This window comes from Condylostylus longicornis, unplaced genomic scaffold, assembly GCF_029603195.1.
Source record: "Condylostylus longicornis isolate FDR11 unplaced genomic scaffold, ASM2960319v2 ptg000037l, whole genome shotgun sequence".
Lineage (NCBI taxonomy): Eukaryota > Metazoa > Arthropoda > Insecta > Diptera > Dolichopodidae > Condylostylus > Condylostylus longicornis.
Window position 1 is genome coordinate 1,138,799 of NW_026578006.1, and position 27,837 is coordinate 1,166,635.

The 27,837-nt window shown below is 25.4% G+C and overlaps 1 protein-coding gene across 1 annotated transcript; it reads right to left on the reverse strand.

Moving 5' to 3' along the window:
* Positions 1-244: 244 nt before the first annotated feature.
* On the reverse strand, positions 245-27,527 carry LOC129608893 (fatty acid synthase). Its single transcript, XM_055520664.1, has 8 exons — positions 27,197-27,527; positions 23,335-24,163; positions 5,562-8,385; positions 5,351-5,496; positions 999-5,260; positions 817-912; positions 588-731; positions 245-489 (listed from the first exon to the last, which is right to left on the reverse strand). Exons 3-8 carry the CDS (start codon positions 8,120-8,122, stop codon positions 376-378), a joined length of 7,323 nt encoding a protein of 2,440 aa, XP_055376639.1. The 5' UTR covers positions 8,123-8,385; positions 23,335-24,163; positions 27,197-27,527; the 3' UTR covers positions 245-375.
* Between the last annotated feature and the right edge of the window lie 310 nt (positions 27,528-27,837).

Genomic DNA, 27,837 nt, shown 5'->3' on the forward strand with positions numbered 1-27,837 from the left:
AAAATTTTTTTATATTTTACACAATTTTTTTTGGTAATTTTTTACCATTTAATTCTTTTTTAGGATGATTTTTCTATTTATTTTTTTTTTTCATTAATTAATTAAATCAAAAAGGATTAATCTTATAATGTTTCTAAAAAAAATGGAGCTCAAAAACTTGTCATGTAAATTTTGTACATATATGAGTTCTAAAAGATTATTATTGACCTTTTTTACACAATAGCTTTTGCTATTAGAACAATAATATGTTCAAAAATCGGATGATATTTTATTACATACAAATATTTAAAAAAATAACTATGTTATTAATATTTTAATAAGTAGAGTTGATTTACAACAATGTATAGATATAAAAATACAAGCATTGTGTTCAAATTAAACTAAATTTTCCTCAATCAATGATTGAATAGATTTAACTGATTCTTCGATTTCTAAGAATGTTCGGTGGTTGCCTTCAACTTGAACAACTTTGACAGAACCAGAACAAATCTAAAATTTATTAAATATAAAAAATTGAAAATAATTTGAGATGGTTAATAATTTAATTTTTTAAAGCGAAATAAATCAAAATATAAAATGTTACATACCTCTGATAAGTCGTAGTCTTCGCCTAAATTGACAGAAATATCTGTTGGTTTGATTAAGGTTACATTACATTTGAGATGAATATCTGAGGAATATGCTACAGCTATTTCAAGTTTTTTGTAAAAAGAAATTGCAGTTTTTGTAATCTGAAAAAAAGAGTTACGTTATAACGAGCGCGAAGTAATTTTAATATATTACTACTATAGCAATATCAATCCAAATAATACTTACTAATTCAGGTGATTTATCAATATTTGCTGATATCAAGTCAACAACTTTTTTTATTTTATGGTCCCAAGTTGGTTCTTTTAGGAGAACTTTAATAACCTGTTTAAAAAAATATATAGATTTTTAGAAAATACAAAAATTACTTCATCATGAATTTGTTGAAAAATAAGGCTACTAAAACTTACTTCACCATAATCAAGATTTCCCAAAACAAAACCAAAGTATGCTAACCCTAAAGAATGTTTCATATCTGGAGAAGGATCTTCTTGTCCTGCTTTTACGCTTAATTGCGTTCTTGTGAAAATAGTTACATATTTTGGAGATCCATCTAATAAAACTAACTTAACTGTTTCTCCTTCATTTTCTAACTGACTAACTATTTCAGAGGATAATAAAGCACCATAAGAATAGCCAACAATTGAATATGGTCCTTTCGGTTGCACTTTTTTAATTTGTTTCAAGTGATATTTAGCTAAGTCAACAATGGAAGTTAATGGTGCATCTTCAGTGCATTGTAAACCATAAACCTTCACATTTAAACGTTTTGCCAATTTTTTAAATGGATCAGCAAATCCTTCTATAGCATGTATCATAAATATTGGATTTTTATTTGATTTGGTTGAGTCATTTAAGCAGACTATTGGTTCTTTTGGTATCAAATCAGCGCAAAATACTACTTGATTTTTGTCAAAAGTTAGTGTATTTGCAGATGTCGTTGTAGTTTTATTTGAAACTGTATCTGGAACTGATTCTTGTGCTCCTCCAGCATCTAATGTCTTAAGTTGTGCGACTGTCAAAGAACGGATTTCTTGTGGCGACATTATAATGTCAAAATTTCTTTCCAATGTTTGTTTGATTTCAGCTCCCATTAAAGAATCCATTCCCAAATCACTTAATGTTACTGTGTCTTGAAGATTTTTTACATCCCGCAATCCTAATATATTTGCTACACATGCAAATAAGCTCACACCACTGGATGAATCGGATTTTCTTTTTTCAGCTACGACCATTGATGCTAATACAGCATGCGGTTGTTGCAAAAATATATCCATTGTTTGAAGACAGGAACTCATACGTTGTGGTAGTGTTCCACCGATTACTGTTTCATTATCACCAAGATTTTCAATAACCAAACCAGTATCTCCAATGGCTCCCCATTGAATTGCCATACCAGGAAAACCAGATGCTTGACGATTTTCACAAATTCTCTCCATAGCGGAATTAGCCAGACCATAATTTGTTTGACCAATATTTCCACGACCACATGAAACACTTGAAAAACATATGAAATAATCTAATTCTGGGCACATCGTTCTTGATAAAATATCTAAGTATTTCGTTCCATTGACTTTTGGCATACAAACAGCAGCAAAATCTTTTTCCGTCAAATTTTCAATAATATCATCTCGAAGCACTGCAGCCAAATTGAAAATTCCGCCAATCAGTCCCAAACGATTGGAATTTTCTAATAGCTTCTGACATCCATCTTTCGTCGTGGCATCATTTGTGTCAATTAAAACTTTAACTCCTTTTCCACGCCAACGTTGAATCATTAATGTTTGATATCCAGTTTTCACGCCACTTCTACTTGTTAATACCACATTTCTAGCTCCTCGAGCAATTAACCAGTTAGTTAATTCCAAGCCAAAACCACCAAGACCACCAACAACAATATAACTTTTTTCTGGATGCATATAAGTTCTTGGAAGAGCATTTACTAATTTTAAAGCTGGTTTTATAACTTTTTCTTGCTCATCATCTCTCACTTTTATAACAACTTTTCCAATATGTTTTCCCGAAGCCATATATCTAAATGCTTGTTCTATTTGATGTTCGTTAAATACTGAAGTTGGTAGTGGTTGGACAGCACCATTTTTAATGCCATCTGCAACTAAATTAACAACTTGATTTTGCATTTCCTCTTCTCCTTCCATAACAGAGTCCAGTAAAATACCATGAAATGATGTATTTTTAAGGAATACTGACATACCCAAAGGATTATTATTGCTCAAGTCAAATTTCCCTATTTCTAAAAATCTGCCATTCAAACCTAAACATCTAACAGATGCTTGTAACTTTTCTTCTGACAATGAATTCAGCACTAAATCAACTCCTCGACCTTGCGTTTCTCGCATTACCATTTGTTCAAAGGATGAATCACGTGAATTGCCAATATACCTTTCATTTAGTTTTGGAAAGCGTTTTAACAAAAAGTCACGCTTTTCTTTGCTACCAACAGTTGTAAACACACTTAGTCCGTGATGTAAAGCAACAGAAATCGCAGCTTGACCCACACCGCCAGAGCCTGCATGAATAAGAATTTTTTCACCGCGTTTCATTTGACCTCTGACAACTAAGGCATAATAGACAGTAGAATATACACAAGGGACGGTAGATGCTTCTTCCATACTCCAGTTTTCGGGAACTTTCCACATCATACGCTTGCTTGCCAAACAAGTTGTGGCAAGAGATTTGGCCGGTACCATGGCCATGATTCGGTTTCCAGATTTGTCACGCCCTGCAAATTCCAATCCCAAAACACAATCCTGTTGTGCCAAATCACCAGGTAAAGCATCCGCAGATAATTTACCAGAACTTAACATGACATCACGAAAATTAATTGGTGCATAATAAACAGTACACATTTCCAAATCGTTACTTGATTTCGAGTTTGTTTGTTGACGCGCTAACGGACCTTCAATCCACTTTAAACTTGATAAATCACCTTTAACTAGGGCATTAACATAAGCGTGCTCAACTTGTAATGTTGGAAGTTCAGACTGAGACTCAATTTTAATATGTTTAAATGTTCCCCAAGCTCCATTTTTGAAAACATTGGAAACTAAATCTTTTTCGAGTTGATTTCGATAAAAAACAGAATCAAAGCTAAAGTTTTCCACTTTGTTGTCTTGGATGAAATACAATCTAGCGTATTTGCCACCAGCTTCATTTTTAATACAATTCATTAGACCTTGGGCTCCAAATAATTCTTCTCCTTGACTTACTAAGTATAAATATTTGCTTTCGGCTTCAGCAGATGCTAGAGCAGTTTTCAAGTTATCTAACCATTTAAAATTATTTTCAGTTAAATAGATTACAGATTTTTTGCGACTTTCAATATCGCAAATTGGTCGTGTTAGTATAAATATTTTTTGTCCACATTTTTGCTCTTGTATAACTGTTAAACGGAATTTTCCCAAAAATTCTTTTCCGACCTTCTGATATGTTGCAGAATTTTCTTCAAATAATAAGAACCCATTAATTTTAACACTTGCAATCATGTTTTCAATAACAACTTTATTATCTGCTCTCGAAAGAATATCAGCTCCTAAAATCAAATGACAATTTTGTTCAACTGGAGATTCAGCAATATTTTTGTTGATAACTCGTATTCCACTATCACCTAGCATGTTTGTGTATTGTTCAACTTGATTAATTGTAGCAACAGCGACATCAGCTGCCAGTAATGGTTCCCCCTCAATGGTTGCAAGAACTGTTTGTGATAAAAGATTTTCAACTACACGGCCATGTTCTAATTCAACGACCTTAATTTTGAGAGCATTCTCTGAATTTTCCATTACCATTCTGACGGCAGTGCTAACTGCTAGATGACGTGCTTTTTCAGAATTTTCATTTAGTTCAGCTACATTCTGTTGTGGTACAAAAATGTATTTTTCCAAAGTTGGTGCATTTTGTGTACCTGAACGTCGGGGAGCCATTGTGGCTTTTAAGCCCCGCATTTCTATGCCTCCACTCTTAATTACATTGATATCTTTATACATATACACTGGTAAAGTTTTATTTTCAGAAAGTGATTCTTCGATCACTTTTAAATGTTTCATTGGATTAAGAACAGCTTTTTCTATACGTGTTGGTAAATAGAGTTCTCTTAAATCTTTACCAATTATAGCAAATTGAAGCATCGTATCCATAAAACTTATCCAATTATGATCCCACTTCAATTCACCAACTCTTGCATTTAAATCTGACTTTGCAACTCCTTGAAATAGTCCGCCATAGTCATAACCTCGTAGTCTAAGTTCTTTATAGACATCATTAGTTGAAAGGGACATAAATGATTTATCAGCCTCTAATGGAGCCAAAGGAAGTTCTTCTACCTCAATATTTTCCGGTACTGTTATTTTTCCTGAAACTGTTAAACTACCACTTTCGCAAATTTCAAAATTTCCAGTACCATCCAAGAAGTTAATTCCAAATTTGATTGGTTGACTTTTGTTAATGATTGTTGCTCGATGGAAAACCAAATTCTCAAATACTACGGGGGTACGAACTAATTCACTTCCTCTTAATTTAGAATATGTGTTCCAAGCTAAAGTCATATAACCAGTTGCAGGAAATAAAATCCGGCCGTCAATTGTATGTCCGGAAATGAACGAATAGTCTTCATTTTCCAAATTAATTTCAACAGCCGTTTCCCCACCACTTTCTGTAATTAATTTCGAAAAGGATAATAATTTTAATATGTATTGAATACATGCTTTAAATATTTTTCAAATAAACAAAACAAAGAACTTACTTTCACTTCTAAAACTGGCGACAAACCATTTTTGACTATGATCCCAAACAACTGCCGAATTCAACATGGGCGTACCTCTGCCAACAGGAAAATTCACAGCACGGAAAAGTTTCGTCACTTGTGGTTGTCCACCGACGGCATAAAACCTAGTGTAGATAGAAAGTAATTGAATAACTACTTCCATTTTTAATTCAAAATTACAAGTATTTACTTGCCAATACTGCTTAATAAAAACTCGTGATTATTTTCGTGTCCACGTTTTACTAAACTTATATTTGAAACATTTGGTCCTAGAGCACGCTTAAGAATGGCTTGCAACAGGCCGTGTGGGGCGATTTCAATGCATATTGCATTTTCTGGAATGTGTTGAAGACCTTCATAGAACAAAACAGGAGATAATAAATTGTTTACATGATACGCAGCTGAACTTTGCTTAGCAATAGGGGTATTCCATGCACTTTCAGGTATACTTGTACTTATCCATCTGGATGATCTATTTTTAGGAGTTGGAATAATCTTATCTAAACTTTTGCGTAATTTTGGTCCAGCGTCGGCAATATATTGACTATGGAAAGCGTAGCCTGATGACTTGACTGATTTTGCAAAAATCCCATCAGCATTCAATTTTTCAACAACCTTTAAAGTGTCTTCTTCTGGACCAGAGATTGTTACACTATCTACGCTATTGTGGCAAACTGGTATGACACTTGGAGGTAAAGTTTTCTTTAAATCTTCCCAAGTCATACCTACAGCTGCCATTCCCCCTTTGATTAGTTTTGTATCTTCAATACTTTTTCCTCTCCAATAAGCCGCCAAAATTGTTTGCTCAGGTGTAAAACAACCGTCAGCATAAGCACAACCTAATTCACCAACTGAATGCCCAATAATACCATCTGGACAAATATTAAGACTCGTTAACAAATCAGTTAAAGCAATCTGCATAGCAGCGATTGAAACAAATGAATTTAAAACAATATCGAACGCTTTATCATCGTGCTTAGTTAAAATATCAATTAATTCAACGTTCATTGGACGCAAAACTTCCGCTAAACGATATATACTTTCACGAAAAACATCAAATTTCATTAAATCATTAGCCATGTGTGCCCATTGACTACCCATTCCAGTATAAACAAACCAAACTGGGCGTTTGTCAGAAACTCCATCCAAAACTTCACGCATACCTGTTCCTTTGTCATTTAAAACAGCATAACCACGAACTTTATGTTGTGGAATGTTTATTTTATGAATTTCATTAAGCATGCCAATATATTCTTCATCGTATTTATTTTCATTAGCTTCGTCAAGAAGTTTCTGAACAGCATCAGAGGTTCTACCAGAACAAATGACTAGTTTTGCTGGTCCTTCTTTTGGAGATACCATTTTTGGTTTTGGATTTGATTTTAAAATAACATGACCATTAGCTCCTCCAAAACCGAAAGAGTTCATCGCAACAATTCCACCATTCCATGGCATATTTTTGTCCACAACTTTTAACTTTCCCTCCATTATACCATATAAATTTGGATTTGGTGTTTTATAATGCAAATTTGCTGGAATAACACCCGCTTCCATGGCGATTAAAATTTTTGCAATAGAACAAATACCGGAAGCTGGCTCAGAATGACCCATGTTCGATTTTACTGAACCAATTAATAAAGGAGTTGTACGATCCTTGCAAAAGAAATCTGCAATTGAGTTTACTTCTTGCGGATCACCAACTTTTGTTCCTGTTCCGTGGGCTTCAATATATGAAACATCCTGTGGGTTCAAACCGATTTCCTCACAAGTTTCTCGTATTAATTGATTTTGCATTTTTCCGTCAGGATATGTTATACCTTCTTCTTTATAACCATCTGTATTTGTTCGAACGTTTAGTATTGTAGAATAAATTCGACGAGCATCTTTTGATTTTTGTAAGAAAATTGCCCCAACAGCTTCCGAACGAACATATCCGCTGCCGTCAACATCAAAAGCTTTACAAGTTCCATGTGAGCTCAACATGTTTAGCCTTTTGAATTGTAAGGAGTTCATGGGTTTAAAGTTTACATTACAACCAGCGACAAGAGCAGCGTCAGTAACACCACTTTTTATATCCGCAAATGCACGGTCCAATGCAAGAATGGAACTGGAACAAGCAGTATCAATTGCAAAACTTGGCCCTTTTAAATCAAAACAAAACGATACACGATTACCAAACATAGCCCTACAACAACCAACTAAACCATATCCATTAACACGATCAGGATTAGCACAAAAATATTGTTCTGTTTCGGAATTACTAGCTCCAATATAAACACCAGTACGTGTTCCTCGTAATTCTTGCGGATTTACACCAGAATCAAAAATTGCTTCATAACATACTTCTAACAACATTCGTACTTGCGGATCCATATAATCAGCTTGTTTATGATGTACACCAAAAAATTGTTCATCAAAATTAGCTAAATCTTCATCTTTTATTTTACCCATCCGTTCTGGCAGATCATAGATGCCTTTATCCCAACGACGAGGTTCATCATTAACCATATCAACGCCATCAAATAAATTTTTACGAAATTCTGCAATATTTGAACTTTCTGGAAAACGTCCGGATACTCCTGTAATACAAACCTCATCAGTTATTGGAGAAAAACGTCTAAAATTATGTGTTCCATTTGTCGTCGTTCCAATATTGTTATTGTTATAGTGTCCACTTCCGAGGTCCATGGCGGAAGGGGACACATTAACTCTACTGTCAGTTGTTACTTCTTCTGCAAAGCGGGCTGGCATATTGACTGTTATTTGAGAATTTTTGCTGATTCCCGATAATTGTTCTTGCTGCAATTGTTCTTGCTGCTGTTGTTTGATTTTGTTTCGACGTTTTTTCCTTTTGTTTGAACGTTTTCCTCCAGAATTTGTTATCGATGATGACTGAGTTGGAGTTGAAATGTTTTGTTGATTAATATCGATTCCGTTTAAGTGTATCGTGTTTAGTATTTTAAAAGTTTTCCTTTCTTTTTGAACTTAAAGTCTTTGACTCTGTTTTATCAAATCTGAAAAGGAAAAACGAAAACATTAATGATATGTAAATTTACATAGTTTATTTTAATTTAATGTGATAAAAATTAATAACTTTTTTTTTCTTATACTAATCGAAATTCAAGAGCCGAACATAAATCGTTTGCAATGTAATTTATATAAATAATTCCTATGAAATTAACAAGTAAGATACTTTGAATATAAAATCAAAATCTACTTAATTTTTACATTGAAATTTGCAAAGAAAAAGTAGAGTATAAATAAGCTTTATAGAATTTTATCTTGGAATTAATAAGGAAATGTATTGTGTGTTTTATTCATCAATAAAATAATAACAATTGCATTTTTGTCAATGCCTTAATACAACATAGAAATGCTAATGAATAACGTAAGACCATATTAGTATATGTATGTTATGTAATTTTTGGTACTCGTACATGCATGATTTTTTGTACATAATGTAAATATGTACATGATTACTTAACTTGTATTTGTATATAAAAATTTATATAAAATTATTGTATATGGACACAAATATCTTTTGTAAATTTTAAAAGAAACTTTTACAGTTATTATTTGCATTACATTTTCATATAAAATTTTTGGTATTAGGGAGGCATAAGTATTAGTCTAAAGATTAAAGTAGAAAAAAAATTAGAATAATATAAGAGAATTTTTTTAATTAACGAAAAAATTCTTTCTATTTCCTTACAATAATTTCCTTACAATAATATAATCCATACAATAATTTAATGGCTATTTAAGCATTAAAATTACCTTCAATTTGTACCTTAAGTTTTTGGCACACATAAAAGAAAAAGGGAAAGGTGATTAATTTCTGATGGGTAATTAATTTTCATCTTAAAAACTGTGCAACGGCCGATTAGAAATTTTTAAAATAAAAAAATAGTTTTCGCATGATATGTACAGATATGTATGTATGTTTATTCATACTTACAAGAATACATATGTATGTATACCTACATACATAAAAAATGAGAATGTATTTGATTACCTTTAAACAATATTTTTATTTTGAAAACAAAAATCACCTGATATGTACATACATATATACATATGTACATATATGTACATGTGTGTATATACATTTTACAAAACATTTCACTATTACGAAAACATCTTTTTCAATGGCCTGTTCAAATTTTTTCTAGCTAAAAGAAGCGTTTTTTTTTCTGTTATTTTCTTTTACATATATATGTATGTATGTATGTACATAAGTATCTCATGCATACAATTTATACCGTGCTTTTATATAAAATTATATTTTACCACAAATTTTGTTAAAAGATTATGTAGGTAAATTAATGTACATCCATACATGTACATACTTATACGAGTATATGTATGTATATACATGCACTTATTCTTCTTTTTTCCTAATTTGCTAAAATATATTAATAAGTATAGCGATATTATGAATAACGAACACGAGTAATCAACCATTCATTCATATACAAAAGTATGGACGTGTGTAATACAATACAAAATAACAAAATAAACAATAAACAGTTGTGGCGTGATTTTCAAGTTCAATATTATAGAAATATAAAACTAACTTCTTATAACTACATATATAATTATTTTTTTGTATACATTATATGTATGTATATACCTTATGGCAAAAAGTATAAACATAAAAATTTTATGCAAACTAAAACAAAAACAAATCATAAAAAAGTGGTTTCCCCAAGTTTTGAACTCTTAAAAAAATTACATTGAGTGATTGACATGGTCTGTTTTGCGGTAAGTATATTAATCATATTTTAAATTTTACACACATACATACATATGTATATATACGTTCCCTCATATGTTTCGTATATATATTATATGAAAAAAATATATTATATTTTTCTCAAATTCTTATAAGAAAGTTTTTGTGTTACCCTACATATTTTTTTGTTAAAGTAAAAAACCAACGTTATAGTAAAACTTAATATATACATGCATATATATATATACATGCATATATATATATATATTAAAATACTTTTGTATTTTAAACAACGCTTTTTTTACGATCGTATGATCTTAAATTTTTTTGTATCGCACACAAACTCAAAATAAATAATTTTTTATTTACCGGCAAAACTTTTCATATACATATGGAAACATACACATATATACATATATACATACGTACATGTATATAAAATATAGTACATAATATGTATAGCAAATGAATGAAAGTGTATAATTTGGCACCCCTAATAAAAGATTCCTAGAAATTGCAATCAAAAACATGGAACATAGGAACCTGTCATCATTGTTCATTTAAGTTTTTGTGAAACTATCATTAACTTTTGATATTATTATTAAGAAATGAACTATCAAAGATAGTTGCCATTGTATAGTGTAATTTTATATGGAAAAATTGGGTGTTATCATTAAAAAAAAATTAATAACGGCAAATTTGAGAAATTTTTAATATGTATTATAGTCATACCTCTATTATTCGCAAATTTTTGCTGCTATCAGAAAAAAAAAACAGAAAACAAATTAAAAAGAAAACGTTTGAAGTTGAATCAGAAAATTTTTTATTTAGTACTTACGAACGGTTTAAACAATTTTTTTCTGTATAAATTAGTCATTATTGTAAATTTAATACTTATAATAGGAATACAATACATACACCATTAGTATTCAATAAAATATCTTATCATATAAACATTACATTATTTTACATACATACATACATACATATAATTGTATAAAATGATACAGTGGCCAAACGTGTAAAAAAAAAACAGTTTTGTTTTGTTTGTATCATTTTGTTTATGACTCTATATTAAAAATATGTAAATTCAAATGTACTTAGTACATAAATATTAGCAAATAATATTTTCATTCTATTTACATGATCAAATTATTTATGAGTACATTGAACAAATGCATAGATTATCTTTACAGTTACGTTATGTTTTTTCGATAGGTCGAAATATTATTTTTAATTTACAACAGATGGATCGTGTGTTTTTAGAGTTGTTGTAGCATTAAATTTACATTTGAATATGAAAAACAAAGGTTCTATATAAAAAAAATGGTTATACCAAAAAAATCAAGTTATGTTTTACTGATATACCAAATAAAAGATCGATCCCTTTACAAACTGCGCATAGCAAGCTGATGGGTATCTTGAGCAATAAATTGAACTCAAATCTAAGACGCTAATAAGATTTACATCTATAAAACATACAGTAATGAACCAATAAACAAAAATTTAGTATTCAAGCTTTATTTTGAAATCATAAAATTTGTGATTAGAAAACAAAAAAACTGGTCACTTTAATTTTATGTGCATATATACATGTATTTACATACAGGTATATTCAAGTATGGAAGTATAATATAAATCTTATAAATAAATGTGTGAGAAGTATTTAATATTCATAGTAATAACAGAAAAAAAAATATCAGTTGAAAAGTCAGGCGATACAAAATTACGTCACATTTAATAAAAACGTGTTATATAAGTACATTTGGATGTGTATGTAAATTAGAAATTTTTTTCAGAATTTAAAAAAAAAAGTAACTAACAAAATATGTATGTAAGTATTAACGAAGAAAAACTCAAAATGTAGAATTTTTTAACTGAAGTAAAATAGGAAAAGTAACTTACACATGTATGAATGTGCATATTTATGTACATATGTATATTTACATATTGTATGTGAATATAAATTGTGGTTTGTGAAAAATTATTCTATTGATAGTTTGCCTATTACGGCAAACAATTTATGAAAAGCGAAAAATTGTAGATGTTGCAAAAGGAAATTAGTATGAATATGTCTTACAAATAAAATTGATTTTCAAATTGGAACTTTTTGAAATTTTAAAATGAGAATTTGTTGAAAATCAAGGCAAGCTCTATAATATAATGACATTAACCCTTTTACGATAGTAGGAATACCTCACGACCTCAAAGGAAAACATAATAATAAATGACTAAATTGATTTTATTTAATAATCAAGAAAACTGTGGGCTCAAATTTTTTTGAATTACATACATACATACATACGTGAAATATGTACATACATATACATATGTATATATGTATAAGAAAACTTGAGCGGTTTTTTAAACAAATTGACCTATTGCTCTTTATACAAATGAAAATTTAATATTTTTTAATGAATTATTTTAATAATCCAATTAGAAATATCTAGCTCTAATATTTTTCGTTTATAGACAGTATTAAATACTCCATTCTGAAACGAAAGAATATTTATTAAGGGCTAATTTTACGTAACTGTTGTAACTGTTTAGGAATAAGGAAAGATAATTTCTCCATAAAGAAAATTACTGAAAAACAAAATATGTAGATACACGTAAATATGAATTTATATGCATTTTTATATTTTATACACATATAAAATCATATGGTTTTGTATATATATATATATGTACTTATATAAATGCATAAAAGAATGACTTATATGTATGTACATACTTATATCAAATTGTCATAAAATACTGTAAACATACAATAATTTGTTTATTACATTTAATTATATAAAACAAATTTGAAAAATTATTAATATACCACATACTTATATTGTTAAGTGTCATTGATTTACACTTTATTATTACATATTACTATTCGAGAATTAGAAAACTGCCTTATAATATATTAAAACTGGTTCTACAAATTTATTCACACAATGTTACATTCTAAAATAATTATAGTACTAAATTGGATTGTCAAGTTAATTATATTGTTAATTAAGTATATACACTACCTATTACCTTTTGCAATAGTGTTTAACTTATTTTAGAAAATATTGTGATATGATCAGCACACAATCTACAACATTATATATTTTTATTAATTTAATAAATAAATTCCAATAAAATTTATTTTTATTAATTTAGAGAAAACTATTCATAAAATTATGAAAAAATCCTTTAAGCATTTACATATATGTATGTACATATATGAATGTGAATGTATATTTTAAATCCTAACTTCGCTAATGTTAATATAACTAGCAAATGGTCAATCTGGTTTTTAACAAAGCCTTCACTTTTTGGGATACGATCGCATGAAGTTAAAAAATGCCTTCGTAAAACTTAAAATAATCAGCTCCTTAGATGCTGTCAAAACTGTAAAATCAAAATACAGTAAAAGTTTGGTTTCCTGATATTCTAAATAAATTTACTAGTTAATTTCTTGCAAAACTACCACAGATAAATTATAGATTTGCATGGCAAGCCCTGTTTCTGGCATTTGATCTCCTTGAAAAAGAGATGGTATGACGCATTGTAAGACTTATTTCTAAATGTAAAGATTCGTTAAAGTTTATTAAATTTTTTTCAAAAAATAATATTTTATATGAAATCGGGTAGTGGTAAAAATCCAGTTTCTGATACTTGACATAGCCTGAAAGCTAATTAATGAATGAAAAAAATTTATGAGTACAAAAATTTTATCGAATTTAATTTATTACCAAATTGAAATACACGACTGCAGCGGCCGACAGAGTAACAATTCTCCAAATATACCGTACAATAAGCAAGAAATATATTTTACACATCGTTATGTGAAATCTGACATTGCCATTACAATACCTCCATTATTAATTGCAAAGCGGAGAGTAGTACAAACTAAATAATATTGTTTGTTTATTTTCTCAAATATAAACATTGTACTTTCACGCGCTTTTTATTAATTACTTTTTTTACATTCTAATATTTTAAGTTGCGTAATTTGAATGATTTGTAATATTTAATATAAAAATACATACACTGACATTAATAACTTTAAATAGATTTAAGCATTTTAGTTCCAAAATAAAGAAATTGGAAAAATAATTGAAAAATTAATGTAAATGCGGAAATAAATTTTTAAATAAGGTACTACTTTTCTTAAGTGAGATTGATACTTTTTAAAGATTTACTTAGTATAAAGTGCAATTTCAAAATGAATTGAAAAATTAGAATATGTAAGTGTTTTTTAGGCAACGACGTCATAATTTTGTGTCACTGTACAAAATATTTTTAATACTATAAACTATATTATACTCGTAATATCTAATAATATGCACTTATTACTTTCGCTGACAACTACTTAAGTACACAAGTATTAGTAAATACCTACATATATTATTTGTAACTATATTACAAATATATTTACGTCAGGATCACTTTTAATTAATAGTATTGAAAAGTTAATTATATTGTTGAATAAATTTTGCATTTATTCTAATATTTAATATATAAAATTGTCTGATTTTTCTAAATCAACAAATACAAAAAATAATTTCAAATTGTATAATAAATATAATAACAATAACTATACAAAATATCTATGTATGCATGTATAAAAAGGTCAAGGATATAATTTCAAATTAAAACTAAAATGTAATATAATCAGTGCAATTATATTAATTTTGTATACATAATATTTAGTTATTGTATAATTTTATTTAAAAAATGTGTTGTTTATAAAGTAGAAAAACTTGAACTTAAATTATCGATTATTCTAGATGGTGTAAGTGCCGTTGAATTAAAAATATACTTATACACGCAATAAACTAGTTTAGGCACACTTAATATATATATGTATTTTACATATGTATATAATATGTACAAATTCTTATATTAAAAAGAATTAAATAAAACTCTTCTAGATAAACAATCGATAATAATGTTACGTATAAGTAAATACTATCTATTGGAAGTAAAACATTTTAGTTAATTAAAAAAATTATTTCCCAATCATATACATATGTACATTTAAACACACATTAATACACGTACACGTATATCAATATTGGTATTGATTCGCCATCAAAGGGATAATAAAACAAAAAATTCTTATAAAAATTTACATTGCTGCAAAAATTTAAAAATATTAATTTAAAAATTTAAATGCAGCACAATGCTGATCATCATTTAGTTAAAAATATGTGAAATATTTTTGTGTATTGTTCAAACAAAAAAAAAATTGTTTTTGATTTAAACAATTTCTAAATAAATAAATTTTACAGAATAATTAAATTTTCGTTCAAAATAGGGGACCAGTAAGTTCTTTTCAACAATTTCTTCATTTTATTTTAAACTTAAATAAGTTTTGTTAAGAATTTGACTCGGAGCAAAATAATCAAAATTAGTAGCAATGATTATGCATGACTAATTAGTATACTTTTTTTACATATGTACATAAAAATATGTACATGCAAGCATTCAATTCAATATTAAATACAAAATCAATTTTCCAATTTAGCATATAAAAATAATCTTACAAACAACTTATTAAAAATATTGTTTCACACTTCACAAAAATTTATATAATATTTTCAAATTGTCATAAGTAAATACCTGCGTACATACGTACTTAAAAAAATTTAAAAGTTATTATTTACTTAACCACGTGTACATGCATATATATGCGTATATGGGTCAAAATTTAAAAGTTTGCACAAATGAATTTTTTTTTTTCCAAATTATTTTTTTAGAATTTTTTATTAAAATAATTTTTTTATAGTTGCCTAATATATAATGTACAATCTCCTCAAGTGGTCCGGAGGTTTTGTAAATATTTTAGAAATTATAACCAAAAAAGTAAGCTCAGGTTTGAATTTAGTTCAACTACGTTACCGATAAAAATATCTTAAATTTTTCGATCTCTTCAATGGAAATTATTATTTTCATATTTTACTCTCATTTGTAATTAAAGTTATAAATAAATTTATTCTGTAATATTGAAAAATCATTTTTATAAAAAAATAAATTATAAGTTATTTCAACTGTGTTACTAATTTTAAATTTAAAGTTTTTATTTTTAAAATAAAACTATTTAATAGTTTTTTTCTTGCAGGAATTTTTACATAACTGCTTTAGAAATTAATTTTTTATTCTAAAAATGTCCATAACAAAAAAATTAAGAGCTTAAATTTGAAGAAAAAAGTTTAAAACAATATTTTTTTTTGATTTTTTTTGTGACAACACAGTAACGCAGTGGAAAATATAGTAACACTGTTGAAAAATTTGATTCAGTCTTCAGTATATTAACAAAAAAAATTAAAACAAAAACAGTAAATTTCATGCTGTTGTTTAATATGCTAAGATATTAACTTTTTTCCTCTCGATGAAGTTGTATATATTCGGTTAAGTTTTTCATTTGCATTTTTAACAATATACATATTTAAAATATAAATAGATAGTGGCATTTTGTATAATAATCAATAAAATATGTTATCGCCTATTTGTATGTAAAATTATTAAGACTTTATTCACCAACTTAGAGTAAACTGCCTTAAAAATCAACTTTCTTACCATGTCTTCAGTAGTGTTACTCAAATTTAGTAACACAGTTGAACAGTAACGCAGTAGAATATTTTAAAATAAAAAATATATTAACATAAAACTACAACATATTTTTGCATTTTAAAGTATACAGTTGGTTAGTTTACTTGGTTTGCTTAATAATATGCCACTTTTTTGAATTTTTAAAAAAAATATTTAAACAAAAACCACGTAACACAGTTGAAAAAAGCGTTTTACATTCACGGCAAAAAAAATTCAAACTATCTCCAGCGATGTGTTTGGAACAACATTCACCACTAGCCCGAACAGACTTATTGCGTATTCTTTAAAACAAATAATGATGCCAAAATATTTAAAAAAATGATTAATTTTAAAAAATTTTATGATGTAACATAGTTGAAGTAACGCAGTTGAACAATTCTAGTGACACACTTTTTTTCTGTTAAAATTACATTAAAATAAATTAAAACTTAAAAACTAATTTTTGATTTTTATTTAAAAATAATGAAATAATTTTGCAATGTAATTTAAAATATATCCTTCTGTGGGGGAAGTTCATGAAAATTTAAATTGAAAATTAAAAATGTGGTCTGTGACAAGTTTCATTTATATGAAAACAGAAAACGCGCTCCGACAATTTTCCAAAATTTTCCAAAAATACTTACTTTTGCAATCTAAAAATTTTTTTTATTTAAAATTAAAGATTTTATAATTTTTATTTTATTAATTAAAATTTGATTTATTTTCTAAAAAAGTATTTATTTAAGCTTACTTTTTTGTGACGCAAATGTGCTAACTTTTAAATTTTCACCCATATATGTAAGTATGTACGAAACTAAAATCACTATTTCTTCTTTAACAACTCGAATTTCTTTTTAAATAAGCACTTTTTTTTTTTAAATAATTTAATTTTCAAAAGTTTAAGTCTCTTTTTTTTTAATTAATAATTAAATATGTAAATATTTTAGGTAAATATCAGGTAATATAATTTAGAAATAATATTAAAAATTTTTAACACAAACACTTTTTTACGTTGTTAAATATTCAATATTTCAAAAATGAATGAATAATTTTATTTTCATTAAATTTTTTTTTCTTAATTGCGCAAAAGAACAGCTGATTTTATTTTTATTTCAAAAATATCTAACATGTTCATACATACATATGTATATTTGTACGTATAGATCTATACAGAATACAATTTTCTTAAATAAATATAGATAAGAATTTACTTATGTTATTATTTTTATTTAAAATAAAATATTATGTACTTATAGCATAAAAATAAAAAACTTTGCAATTTCACGCTAACGTACTCTTCTGACACTGAATAACTACATTCATACTAACATCTGTATATATATATATACATATATTTACTTTTGTTAATTACTTTACAAATAAAAGAGAAAATTTGAAAGAAATTTATATTTTGACAACTCTAAGATATTTTGAAGTAAAACTAAGTGTAAAAACAGAATAAAAACAGAAAACGAAATGAGCCAACAACGGACCGCAATATCAGTATCGCACAAACATGAAAACAGATGATGTCCAAAAAAAAAAAATCGTGAACCATAAAATTTGTGACGGCAATTTCACCTCATTCTTAGCAGTCCCATTGGATATATGAATTTGTAACCCAGTGTTGTATATGAATTTTAAAATTTCGTCGCCAAAAATCGCTTTTATTCTGTTTTCATCATAACCGTGAAAACGAATTTCTTCTTTTTTGTAAATTAAAACACTTTTCTTCTTTTTTTTTGTAAAAATCAAATTTCTTAAGTTAATAAGCAATTAAGTCAACTTATCGGGTATAGATGTACTTGCATACTATTATTTTACACAGATGTCACAATTGTTCACAATTTTATAATAATACAATAAAATTTAATGTTAGAACTCATTATATATTTTGAGTTAACCTGTGTTTACATCAATCTTACAATTTTTGATCAAAATATAAAAAAAGGCTTACACAATTAATTGAGAAATAATGCGAATAAATTAAAATTTTTTGATCATATAGGATAGGCATGAAACAAAATATTGTAAAATTTAAAATTATTTAATTTGTAATAAACAGAGAATTTAGGATTGTTTATTGAAACAAAACATTTGGTAATTGTAATATTGTAGATAAGAAAAAGTATATATGTACCTATATGTAATTATGTGCACACATCCGAGTATCAAAGTAAATTTAATTTTATAATACTATCAAAAAAAATTTTCCTTTTTTTTTTGTAAATTATTTAATCGTAATCTCACGGAAAATAAACAGAAAATAAAAAATCTATTCTCTATTAATGATGGCGAATTATCAGTTCTCATATATAGAATGAGCTCATCATTGTTTACCTTACTCAACATTTATTCAGATGGGGTGATATTTTCACGCGATATAATACAATGCTTTATCGACATACATATGCATATACATACGTACATCTAAAAGAAAAATATTATAAGTATGTTATAATATAATATAAAAACAAAAAAATATAAAGATGCAAAAATCTAATGTTTTACGAGCAGAACACGGCACGGCAACTGATTAGAAATTGAATACGATTAAAATTTTGTGAATTGAACATGTGTTTTTTTTGTTGTTTTTTATATAATATTATTATTATTATGATGTGACATTGAACTTGATCTATTCAAAGAATTTTAAAATTATTGAAGTATTGGCATTTAAAAAAAAAAACAACAACAAAAAATAATAAATAAAAAAAGATGATAAGGTTTAATTAAATTTTTATTTATTTACCGGCTCTGTTAACATCATTTCTTTTTTTTTTTTGCAACAAATTTTTAAAAGCAAGGTAAGTATAATTTAATTATTGATTAAAGTATGAAATTATTTTGATTTTTATACCTATTAAATTATATTTAATGCTTGATAATTTTTAAAACATACGACATTTTGACTAGAATGGCATGGTATTTTATAAATCTGTAAAAAATTATACTTAGTTATAAAAATTACTTTGTCAAAGTTTGGTCAATATGAAATGTATGTACATACATATGTAGGTGTACATTTATAAATTAAAACAAAAAATTATTAACCTTTATTATAAAATGTTATCATTAGAATCGTATAAAAAAAAGCTTCATAAAAGATCACGCAATTTTAGACCATTTGCATTTTTTCTTTAATTATGAATTTTCTGTAACATGCGCTTTCAACGTGATAAAAATAATTACTAACAGTGAAATTCTTATCGTTTTTGGCAGTTTTTTTTTCTCTTTTTATTGAATTATATAACATATGTATGTACCTACTTATACATATGTACGTTTATGTAAATGATTTATTTTCTAATTTTGAAGTTGTATTACAATTTATTTATTGTATTTTCGTTTTGTAATTATACTTTTTAAAATTTTTATACTTAAACACTGCAATGATTTAAAAAAAATTCAGGGTTACAAGCACGTATTTTGGGATTTTTTCATATTATAGTAAAATAAGAGAGAATACTTAGTTACTGTATTTTCCCAAAATTTTAAAGTCTGCTCGTTTTTAGAATCTGATTTAGTTTTTAATTGTATATCTTAGTTTTTAATTTTTTAGAAAATTTTAAAGACTGCTGAAACTGTGACATAACCAAAAAAAAAAATGAGATTTCTTAGTTATTTGTAACAGAAATAAGCAATTAAAACATTTCTTTTTTGTGCAATGGCATGACACCATTTTGCTCTATTTTGAAAATTGTCGCTTGCAATACACTATGAAATAATATAAGTACCATAATTTTACAGAAATTATTTTACAGTGAGAAAAATGTATTGGTCCCAAAACTTTAAAATTTTCTTTTCTCAAATGTGCAAGTTTTGAGTTATGTCAGTATTGTGTCAAATACATCAAAAACAAGTCATATGTATGTACTTAATAATTTGTCAAGAGTTTCTTAATTTTTTTGTAATATACATAAATATTTTACAAAGTACATAAATATTATGTATATTAAACTTATTTTTGACATTTTGTTGGGCAATAAATAGTTACTAATATAGTCCATCAAAAAAACTGTGTAGTTGCTTTCGTAAAAAGTACATAGTACATAGTATACATTTATATAATATACATATGTGAGTATATAAGTATGAAATGCACATTTATGAGCGTATTTAGTGAAATATACGAAATAATGCATTCTGAAGAATATTGTTATTAAAAATATCTTGTATGTTTTTAGAAATAATTTAATTTTAACGAAATTTTTTGAAATTTTGTAAATTTTTTTTTTTTGTAAAATTAAAAATACTTATAAATTTCGTAATATGTACTTTACTAAAAGCTTTATTCTCAGTCATATTAACAAATTATAAAAATATTTACTTTATTTGAAATTATAAATTATAAAATTTAAACTTTGCCATTTAATAAATACATATATTAAAAAAAATACTTATATATAAACATTATTATAAATATGAATAAATATTATTGTACTTACTTATAATATTTTATATATACAAATATATACATATATTTACTTACATACTTAAATTTTATACACTTTACAAATAGTAAATTACATAAAACAAAATAAATATTTTTTTTTCAAATATTTTGTATTGCATAGCTAGAATTTTCTATATTTTATAAGTAATATTTAATAAAGAATAAAAAAATCGTCAATGAATGAATTGATTACTTAACAATAAATATATACATGTACATATTTATTAAATAATTAATTAGAAATAAAGACTTTATTTGAAATACTTTATAAAAAATACTTTTATTTAATTTACGCATGTCATTTTAAGTACTTGTAGAATAAAAATTTCTGTGAAATTTTAAATAAAAAATTAAATATGTAAGTAAATCAATATTAAAATTTCTTAGAAAATGATTTCTTACTAAGGTTAAATAGAGGTATTACACCAGCTTATGCAATAATTTTAAATTTTAGCAGATAGTGCAATTGGCCTTATTTAATATATTTTTGTATTATAAAAGATTGAAAATCAAGTGAATTTAATTTCGAAGTATAAGATAATAAGTTTTTAAATTTTTCCTCTATAATTTATTAAATTATAGAGGAAAAATTTAAGAAATTATTTGATTTGCTAAAAATAGTTAAAAATGTTTTGTCATTTTCATTCCTCTTATGTTTTTTTTTTTGTTATAATAAATGAATCCATATAATTGTACAATTTACAGAATATAATGAGCATGTACATTAGAATGTATTTATAATTGTAAAACCAATATAATAATTGAAAAGTGAACTTGATGTTCTATAAAAAGAGGTTTGGTTGCTTAACAAAACAATTTTGTGGCTCTGTTGTTAATTTTTAGTGAAACCTTTAAAATAAAAAAAAAAAATTGTTGCTATTTATACATACGTATACGTACGTATACACTTATATACATTTAGATAAATAAATATGTATATTAGTTATACATTTATATATGTGCATGTGCCATATTGATAAAATTGAATGATAAAAAATAAACATATAAGAGAAAAATTTAGAAATTTTATAATTAACTAATATTTAATCACTCATAAATTATTAATTCATTACTTTAGAAATTTATAAAAAAAAAGCAAAGAGAAAATATACGTAAACATATATATACGTACATACAACGTATTTATAATGCGGCATATGTGTATTTATTCAATTTTAAAAATTTGTTTTTTATTAAACATAGAATTTACTAAAATAATATATAAAGAAAGTAATTTTTTTAAATTAATTTTTTAAAACTTTAAACACACAAATTCATAAAATCTTGCACTTCCCTGCAAATACAAATCGAAATCTTGAAACATCGAAAATCTTGAAATCGAAATTTTAAATAAATCGAAAATTTTTTTAATTCATCTTCTTATTTAATGATAATAATATATAATCTACTAAATTTTAAATTTAATACTACTTAAATTGATTAGAAATATTTAAAGGAGAACTGTAAAAAAAATAAAAATCAGAAACCTATGTTTTAGAAGTTTAAAAAAAATCAGCCGATATGACCATAATACCATATCTTTTTAAGAACCTAGCACAAACTATCAAAGTCCTCTTAACCTCTGTCTAGCAAAAGCTAGTACTATAAGCATATATTTCCGACTTTTGCATTTTTTGAAACACTATGTAATATATTTAAAGAGTTTGGGCTTAATTGTTATTTGAAAAATATTTTAATGTTTCTTTGAAGAATAGATTTGATTTTAGGTACATACTTTTCTTATTAAATCAAAAAAGGTGTACATTGAATTTGTACCCTTGGAATTACACAAATTTATTATGTTTTGGTATAATATTTATTTATGAGGGGCGATTTATTGCATAGTTTTTAATTTTCAGGTTTCAAAAAATTAATAAAAGAACCCTTTTATTAAATTAAAATATTTTAAGTATATTTTTACCAAATGAAATTATCTCTATGTTATATTGCATTGACAGTTTAATTTTTTTCAATAATTAGTAAGTAGTTAAGTATGCGTGCTACTTATATGTACATATATTAATTTTTAATACTGTTAATGAATTAATAAATTTACTGTTAATGAAATTTATTAATGAATTTAATTTTAGTTGGAAATAAGAATAAAAATTATTTAAAAACATATTCTATATTTATATAAAAATATATACATATATTTCATATCTTTATGAATACGAGTAAAATAAACTTACTTACCTTTTAATCAAACTATACTTTAATAATTTAACAACTTATTAAAATCCGTATACTACTAATATTTTAATTTTTGTATTTTTCTTAATTTATTTTTAAAAGGATGTCTTTCACAATATTTATTCTTTTTGTTAATAGCTGGAATTTTTATGTTTTTTTTTTTGTAATTTGTCTACTATTTTTGATTTTTTAATCAAATTCAATAATATGTTTGATATTTTTAACAAATTATTTATGTGTCCATTAATTGATTAATTTTAATTCACAAATTTATTATTTTAAAAAGATTAGACGTACTTCACACCCCGATGTTATAAATTTATTATTTAAAATATTAATAAAAGTAAATTTTTTCCTTTAAACAAATTTAATTTTATAGATTTATTACTTTTAAATGATTTTTTTTTTTTGATTTAAGTATGCGAGAATTTCCTCTAAACAATTCAAGTCACAATAATTGTTAAGTGTTCTTTATTAATTAATTTTTTTTTTCTTTTTGTTTAATAGCAATTTATAAGCTACAAATTTTGCTTATTTTAAAAAGACCCGATCAAATCGGAGTGCGATACACAACTGAGCTTTAAACAGAGTTTAGCTGTAGAATATATTAGAAAATTTATTACTTTTCCTTGCTTATTGCAAAAAAAAAATTGCTTTTTTTTGAGTGTTTTTTTTTTTATTATTACTTTTTTTATTTTTATTATTATTTACTTTTTCACGAGCTGATCACTTTCTTTCTTCTTAAATTTTGCTATTCCCAAGCAAAAAAAAATTCTGCCTTTTTTTTTCAAAATGAAGATTTAAATTGATTAGATTAAGTTTTATACAAAATCTACAATAGAAAAAAAAAATTTGTTATATAAAATTAAATTATTTAATAACTAGGTACATATACTTATTTAAAAATCAGTCGATTATTTTATAATAATAAAAAGAAAAGAAAATTGTAAGTAAATAAGGATTAAGTACATAAATAAAAATTGATAGTGTGTTTTTTAAGGATTTTTGTTTTTTTTTTTTTTTAATGCTTAAGTATTAAATTTTCAAATTCGAAGAAACAATCCGAAATAATTTCCAAATTTTAGCTTCGATTGCACATTTATGCAAAATTACTTGCGTTAATATTAAAAACTCCCGCAATATTTTAGTTTAATATACAATTTATCCATCTTTTTTATTTAGTATAACAAATGTAATTTTATTTTACTTATAAATTATAATTATAAATTTATTTAGTTTATAAATAATTAAAATTATTTCTTTCAAAATTACTTGAATTTAATGAAAATTTTTTTAATTAAACATACGGATAACAGAGACCATTATTACCAATTATTATTAAAAAATTTATTGTCTGTAATATTCGGATAATAATTGTAAAAATCCAATTATAGGTTAATAACATAATACATACGAGTATTATGTGAAATAACAATATTAGAAATTAAAAAAAAAAATTAAAATTGAATAGCTACTACAAGCAGAGTATAATATAATAATTCATAATGATTAATCCGAGTTAACTAACACACCTAGAGACATGGATAAATATAAAAAACGTAGGAAATTCCTTAAACAAGAATAAAAAATGAAAAAAAAAATAAATTGTTCTTTTAGACAGAAATTTCTGCGTAGAAAACACATTATATAAAAAAGTAACAATATATGTATGTTATATACATAGTAAGTACATATATACATACTTATATGTACTTATATAAAATTTATGTATTTATTTATACATACACTCATATGTAAGAAGAATATGTACATTAGTTTTATTTTTTATTTTTTTAAATGCAATATTATTACGTAGACGTTTTGAATTTGATAAGTAAATAAATAAGGAAACAATGTAAGTAAGTGCTGTTAAACTTCTTAACACATAAAAATTAAAATTGCATGATTATTAACCTACGTCGGCAAGCTTTTTATGTACATACATGTATGCATGTATGCATATGAATGAATAATTTTTTTTTTAAGTCGAATAAAAAATAGGAAATTATATTTTGTATTCTAAATCTATATACCTATTTTCTCTTGCACTGCTTGTGTTAAATGATGTTAAAATTGTTAATAGAGTGGTATGTAGTACATATATTCTTATTTAATTTTTGATAAGTATTAAGTAGTTATTTAATTTAACTTATATTAGGTATAAGTTATTTTATTTTAAATAATTACGTAGGTATAGATACTTTTTTGTTAACTTAAAGAGCAGTACAATAAATTAATTATAAGCAGCACAGTAATCCTAGCCCTGACCTACACTCTTCTTTTCCTATAAGAAGTTAAACCCATCAAGATATAGTTACATTTAACCCCTATCTGCACTTATATGTATTTTCTTATTAAAGAAAAATTTTATTTAAATGGTAAATTAAATGGTATTTTTGTTAAATTTTTTTAACATTTTCAAGGATTTTTTAAAACAATTAAAAAGATTTTTTAAAACAATTAAAAAGATTTTTTAAAACATTTCTTAAACGATCTCTCGCTGACTTGTTGATTGATTCTACAATAAACTTCCCAGACATCATAATTATCTTTCTTTATAATGAAAGAGTGAATAAATTGATATTTGGTAGGCAGCTCTATCATTCCCACAATAAATAAATAACGTTGGTTGCTTTTTTAATTTACATATTGTGTAGATTAACTACTTGATACTGAAAATATTAAATTGTGTGAGTCAAAAATCATCCAGTAATATAGATACATACTTAACGTATGCAATATTGTTTTGAATATGAAAATGAAGTTTGAATAAAAAATCATATAAGTATGTATATGAGATAACGAGCTTTTAGGGTTTATCATTATTTACGGACATATACATACATATGCACATAGAAAATTATAACTTTTTTTCTATAGCTGTAAAAACTTAAAAAGTTATAAGTTCTTGGCTATAGTTGCAGAAACAATGAAATAAAATAGAAAACATGTAGTACACACGTAGTATGTGAATATCAATGCTTTCATATGAGGAAAATAATCTAAGGTAATTTAAAATAAATGTAGGTACCTATTTTGTGAAGTGTTTCTAATGTTATTTAACAATAGCACTAGAAACACTTCGTAAAGGTAAGGTATGGTTACCAATTATTTGTATTTTATATAATGCATGCATACATGTGTACGTACATACATATTTATTTACTGATTTATTTAAAAAATATTCCATTTAAATCTCATATGTATATTCAACAATTTTCTCGTTCAAAATAACTTGTCATGCAAAATATGCATATATGTATATGTGAGTATGTATTTCCAAAAACTTTTGCAAAATATATGTATGTATGTAAATTGTGTATAATATATGCCTATGATTTCCAAAAACTTTTTTTTTTAATTTTTTATGTAAGCACCTACATATCTATACATATACATATGTATGGTCGTTTTTGTAAATTTTTTTACACACATGTATATCTTTTAACTACATTTTTACAAAATATGACAAATATAAAAACATATTATATATTATATAGATATGTGTGTATATATGTAGATAAGCTACACCGTTGTAAGATTAATATAATACAAAACGGTAAAACTGTACATACATATGAACATTTACACGAAAGGCCGTAGTTGTCATTGTATATTTTTGTAAATCCAAGTTAAAACTTAAAAAGTCCTTTTAATCGTTAGTCGGATTCTATATTTTTAGCTAAATTCAATTATACATACAATATATATGAATGTATGGATGTATGAACATCTAATTAAAAATATTTCAATAGATATGTATGTATGAACATACAAATATAGGCAAGTTGGTATCCATTATTTTTTTTATATATGAACATACATACATATAAGTATTACATTATTATTCATATTATGTAGGTACCTTCTTTATTCTTGAGACACTAAAATTTTATGTTTTATTTAAACAAAATTATTTTAATTTTATTGCTGAAATTTCACTTTTTAGATTCTCAAATCAATAAAAAGAAAATTTTTAATAAAACATATACATATGTATGTACATATGTAGCTATTTAAATTATATTGATTTAATTATTTGGTACATTCAATATAAAAACTAATTTTTGTTTTTAGTCACAAACTCAGAAAATATCCGGTATTTCTCAGAGAAAATGTACGACTAAAATTTTACACACTCGCCATATAATTTATATACTGATAAATTCAAAAAAGGATATTTATACACATATACGTATGTAGTACATTTATCCAATATATTTTATTTATATCAATATTCCACTTATTTAAATTTGAAATTTAAAAAAAAGCACATTTAGCTGTGGAAAAGAAAGGACAACTAAGAATTTGTTAAGCGTATATGTTTACAAAAAGAAATTCAACATTGTGAGAAAGAATTATGTATTTGTATTTTTAAAAGAGAGCTTTATTACTAAATTCACCACTTAATAATTTGTAAATTGTTGAAGGATGCCAATGTACCAAAAAAAGCATTATAAAATTAGATTGTAGTTGTTTTTTCAATTTAGCGAATTGACATATCAT

Bases quoted from the DNA above. Each gene is read 5' to 3' on its own strand.
- LOC129608893 (XM_055520664.1), bottom strand. From the start codon at position 8,122: ATGCCAGCCCGCTTTGCAGAAGAAGTAACAACTGACAGTAGAGTTAAT. The intron at 5,261-5,350 runs GTAAGTTCTTTG...AATTAATTACAG, and splicing joins CGCCAGTTTTAGAAGTGAAA to AAAGTGGTGGGGAAACGGCT. The intron at 490-587 runs GTATGTAACATT...AATAAATTTTAG, and splicing joins AAGACTACGACTTATCAGAG to ATTTGTTCTGGTTCTGTCAA.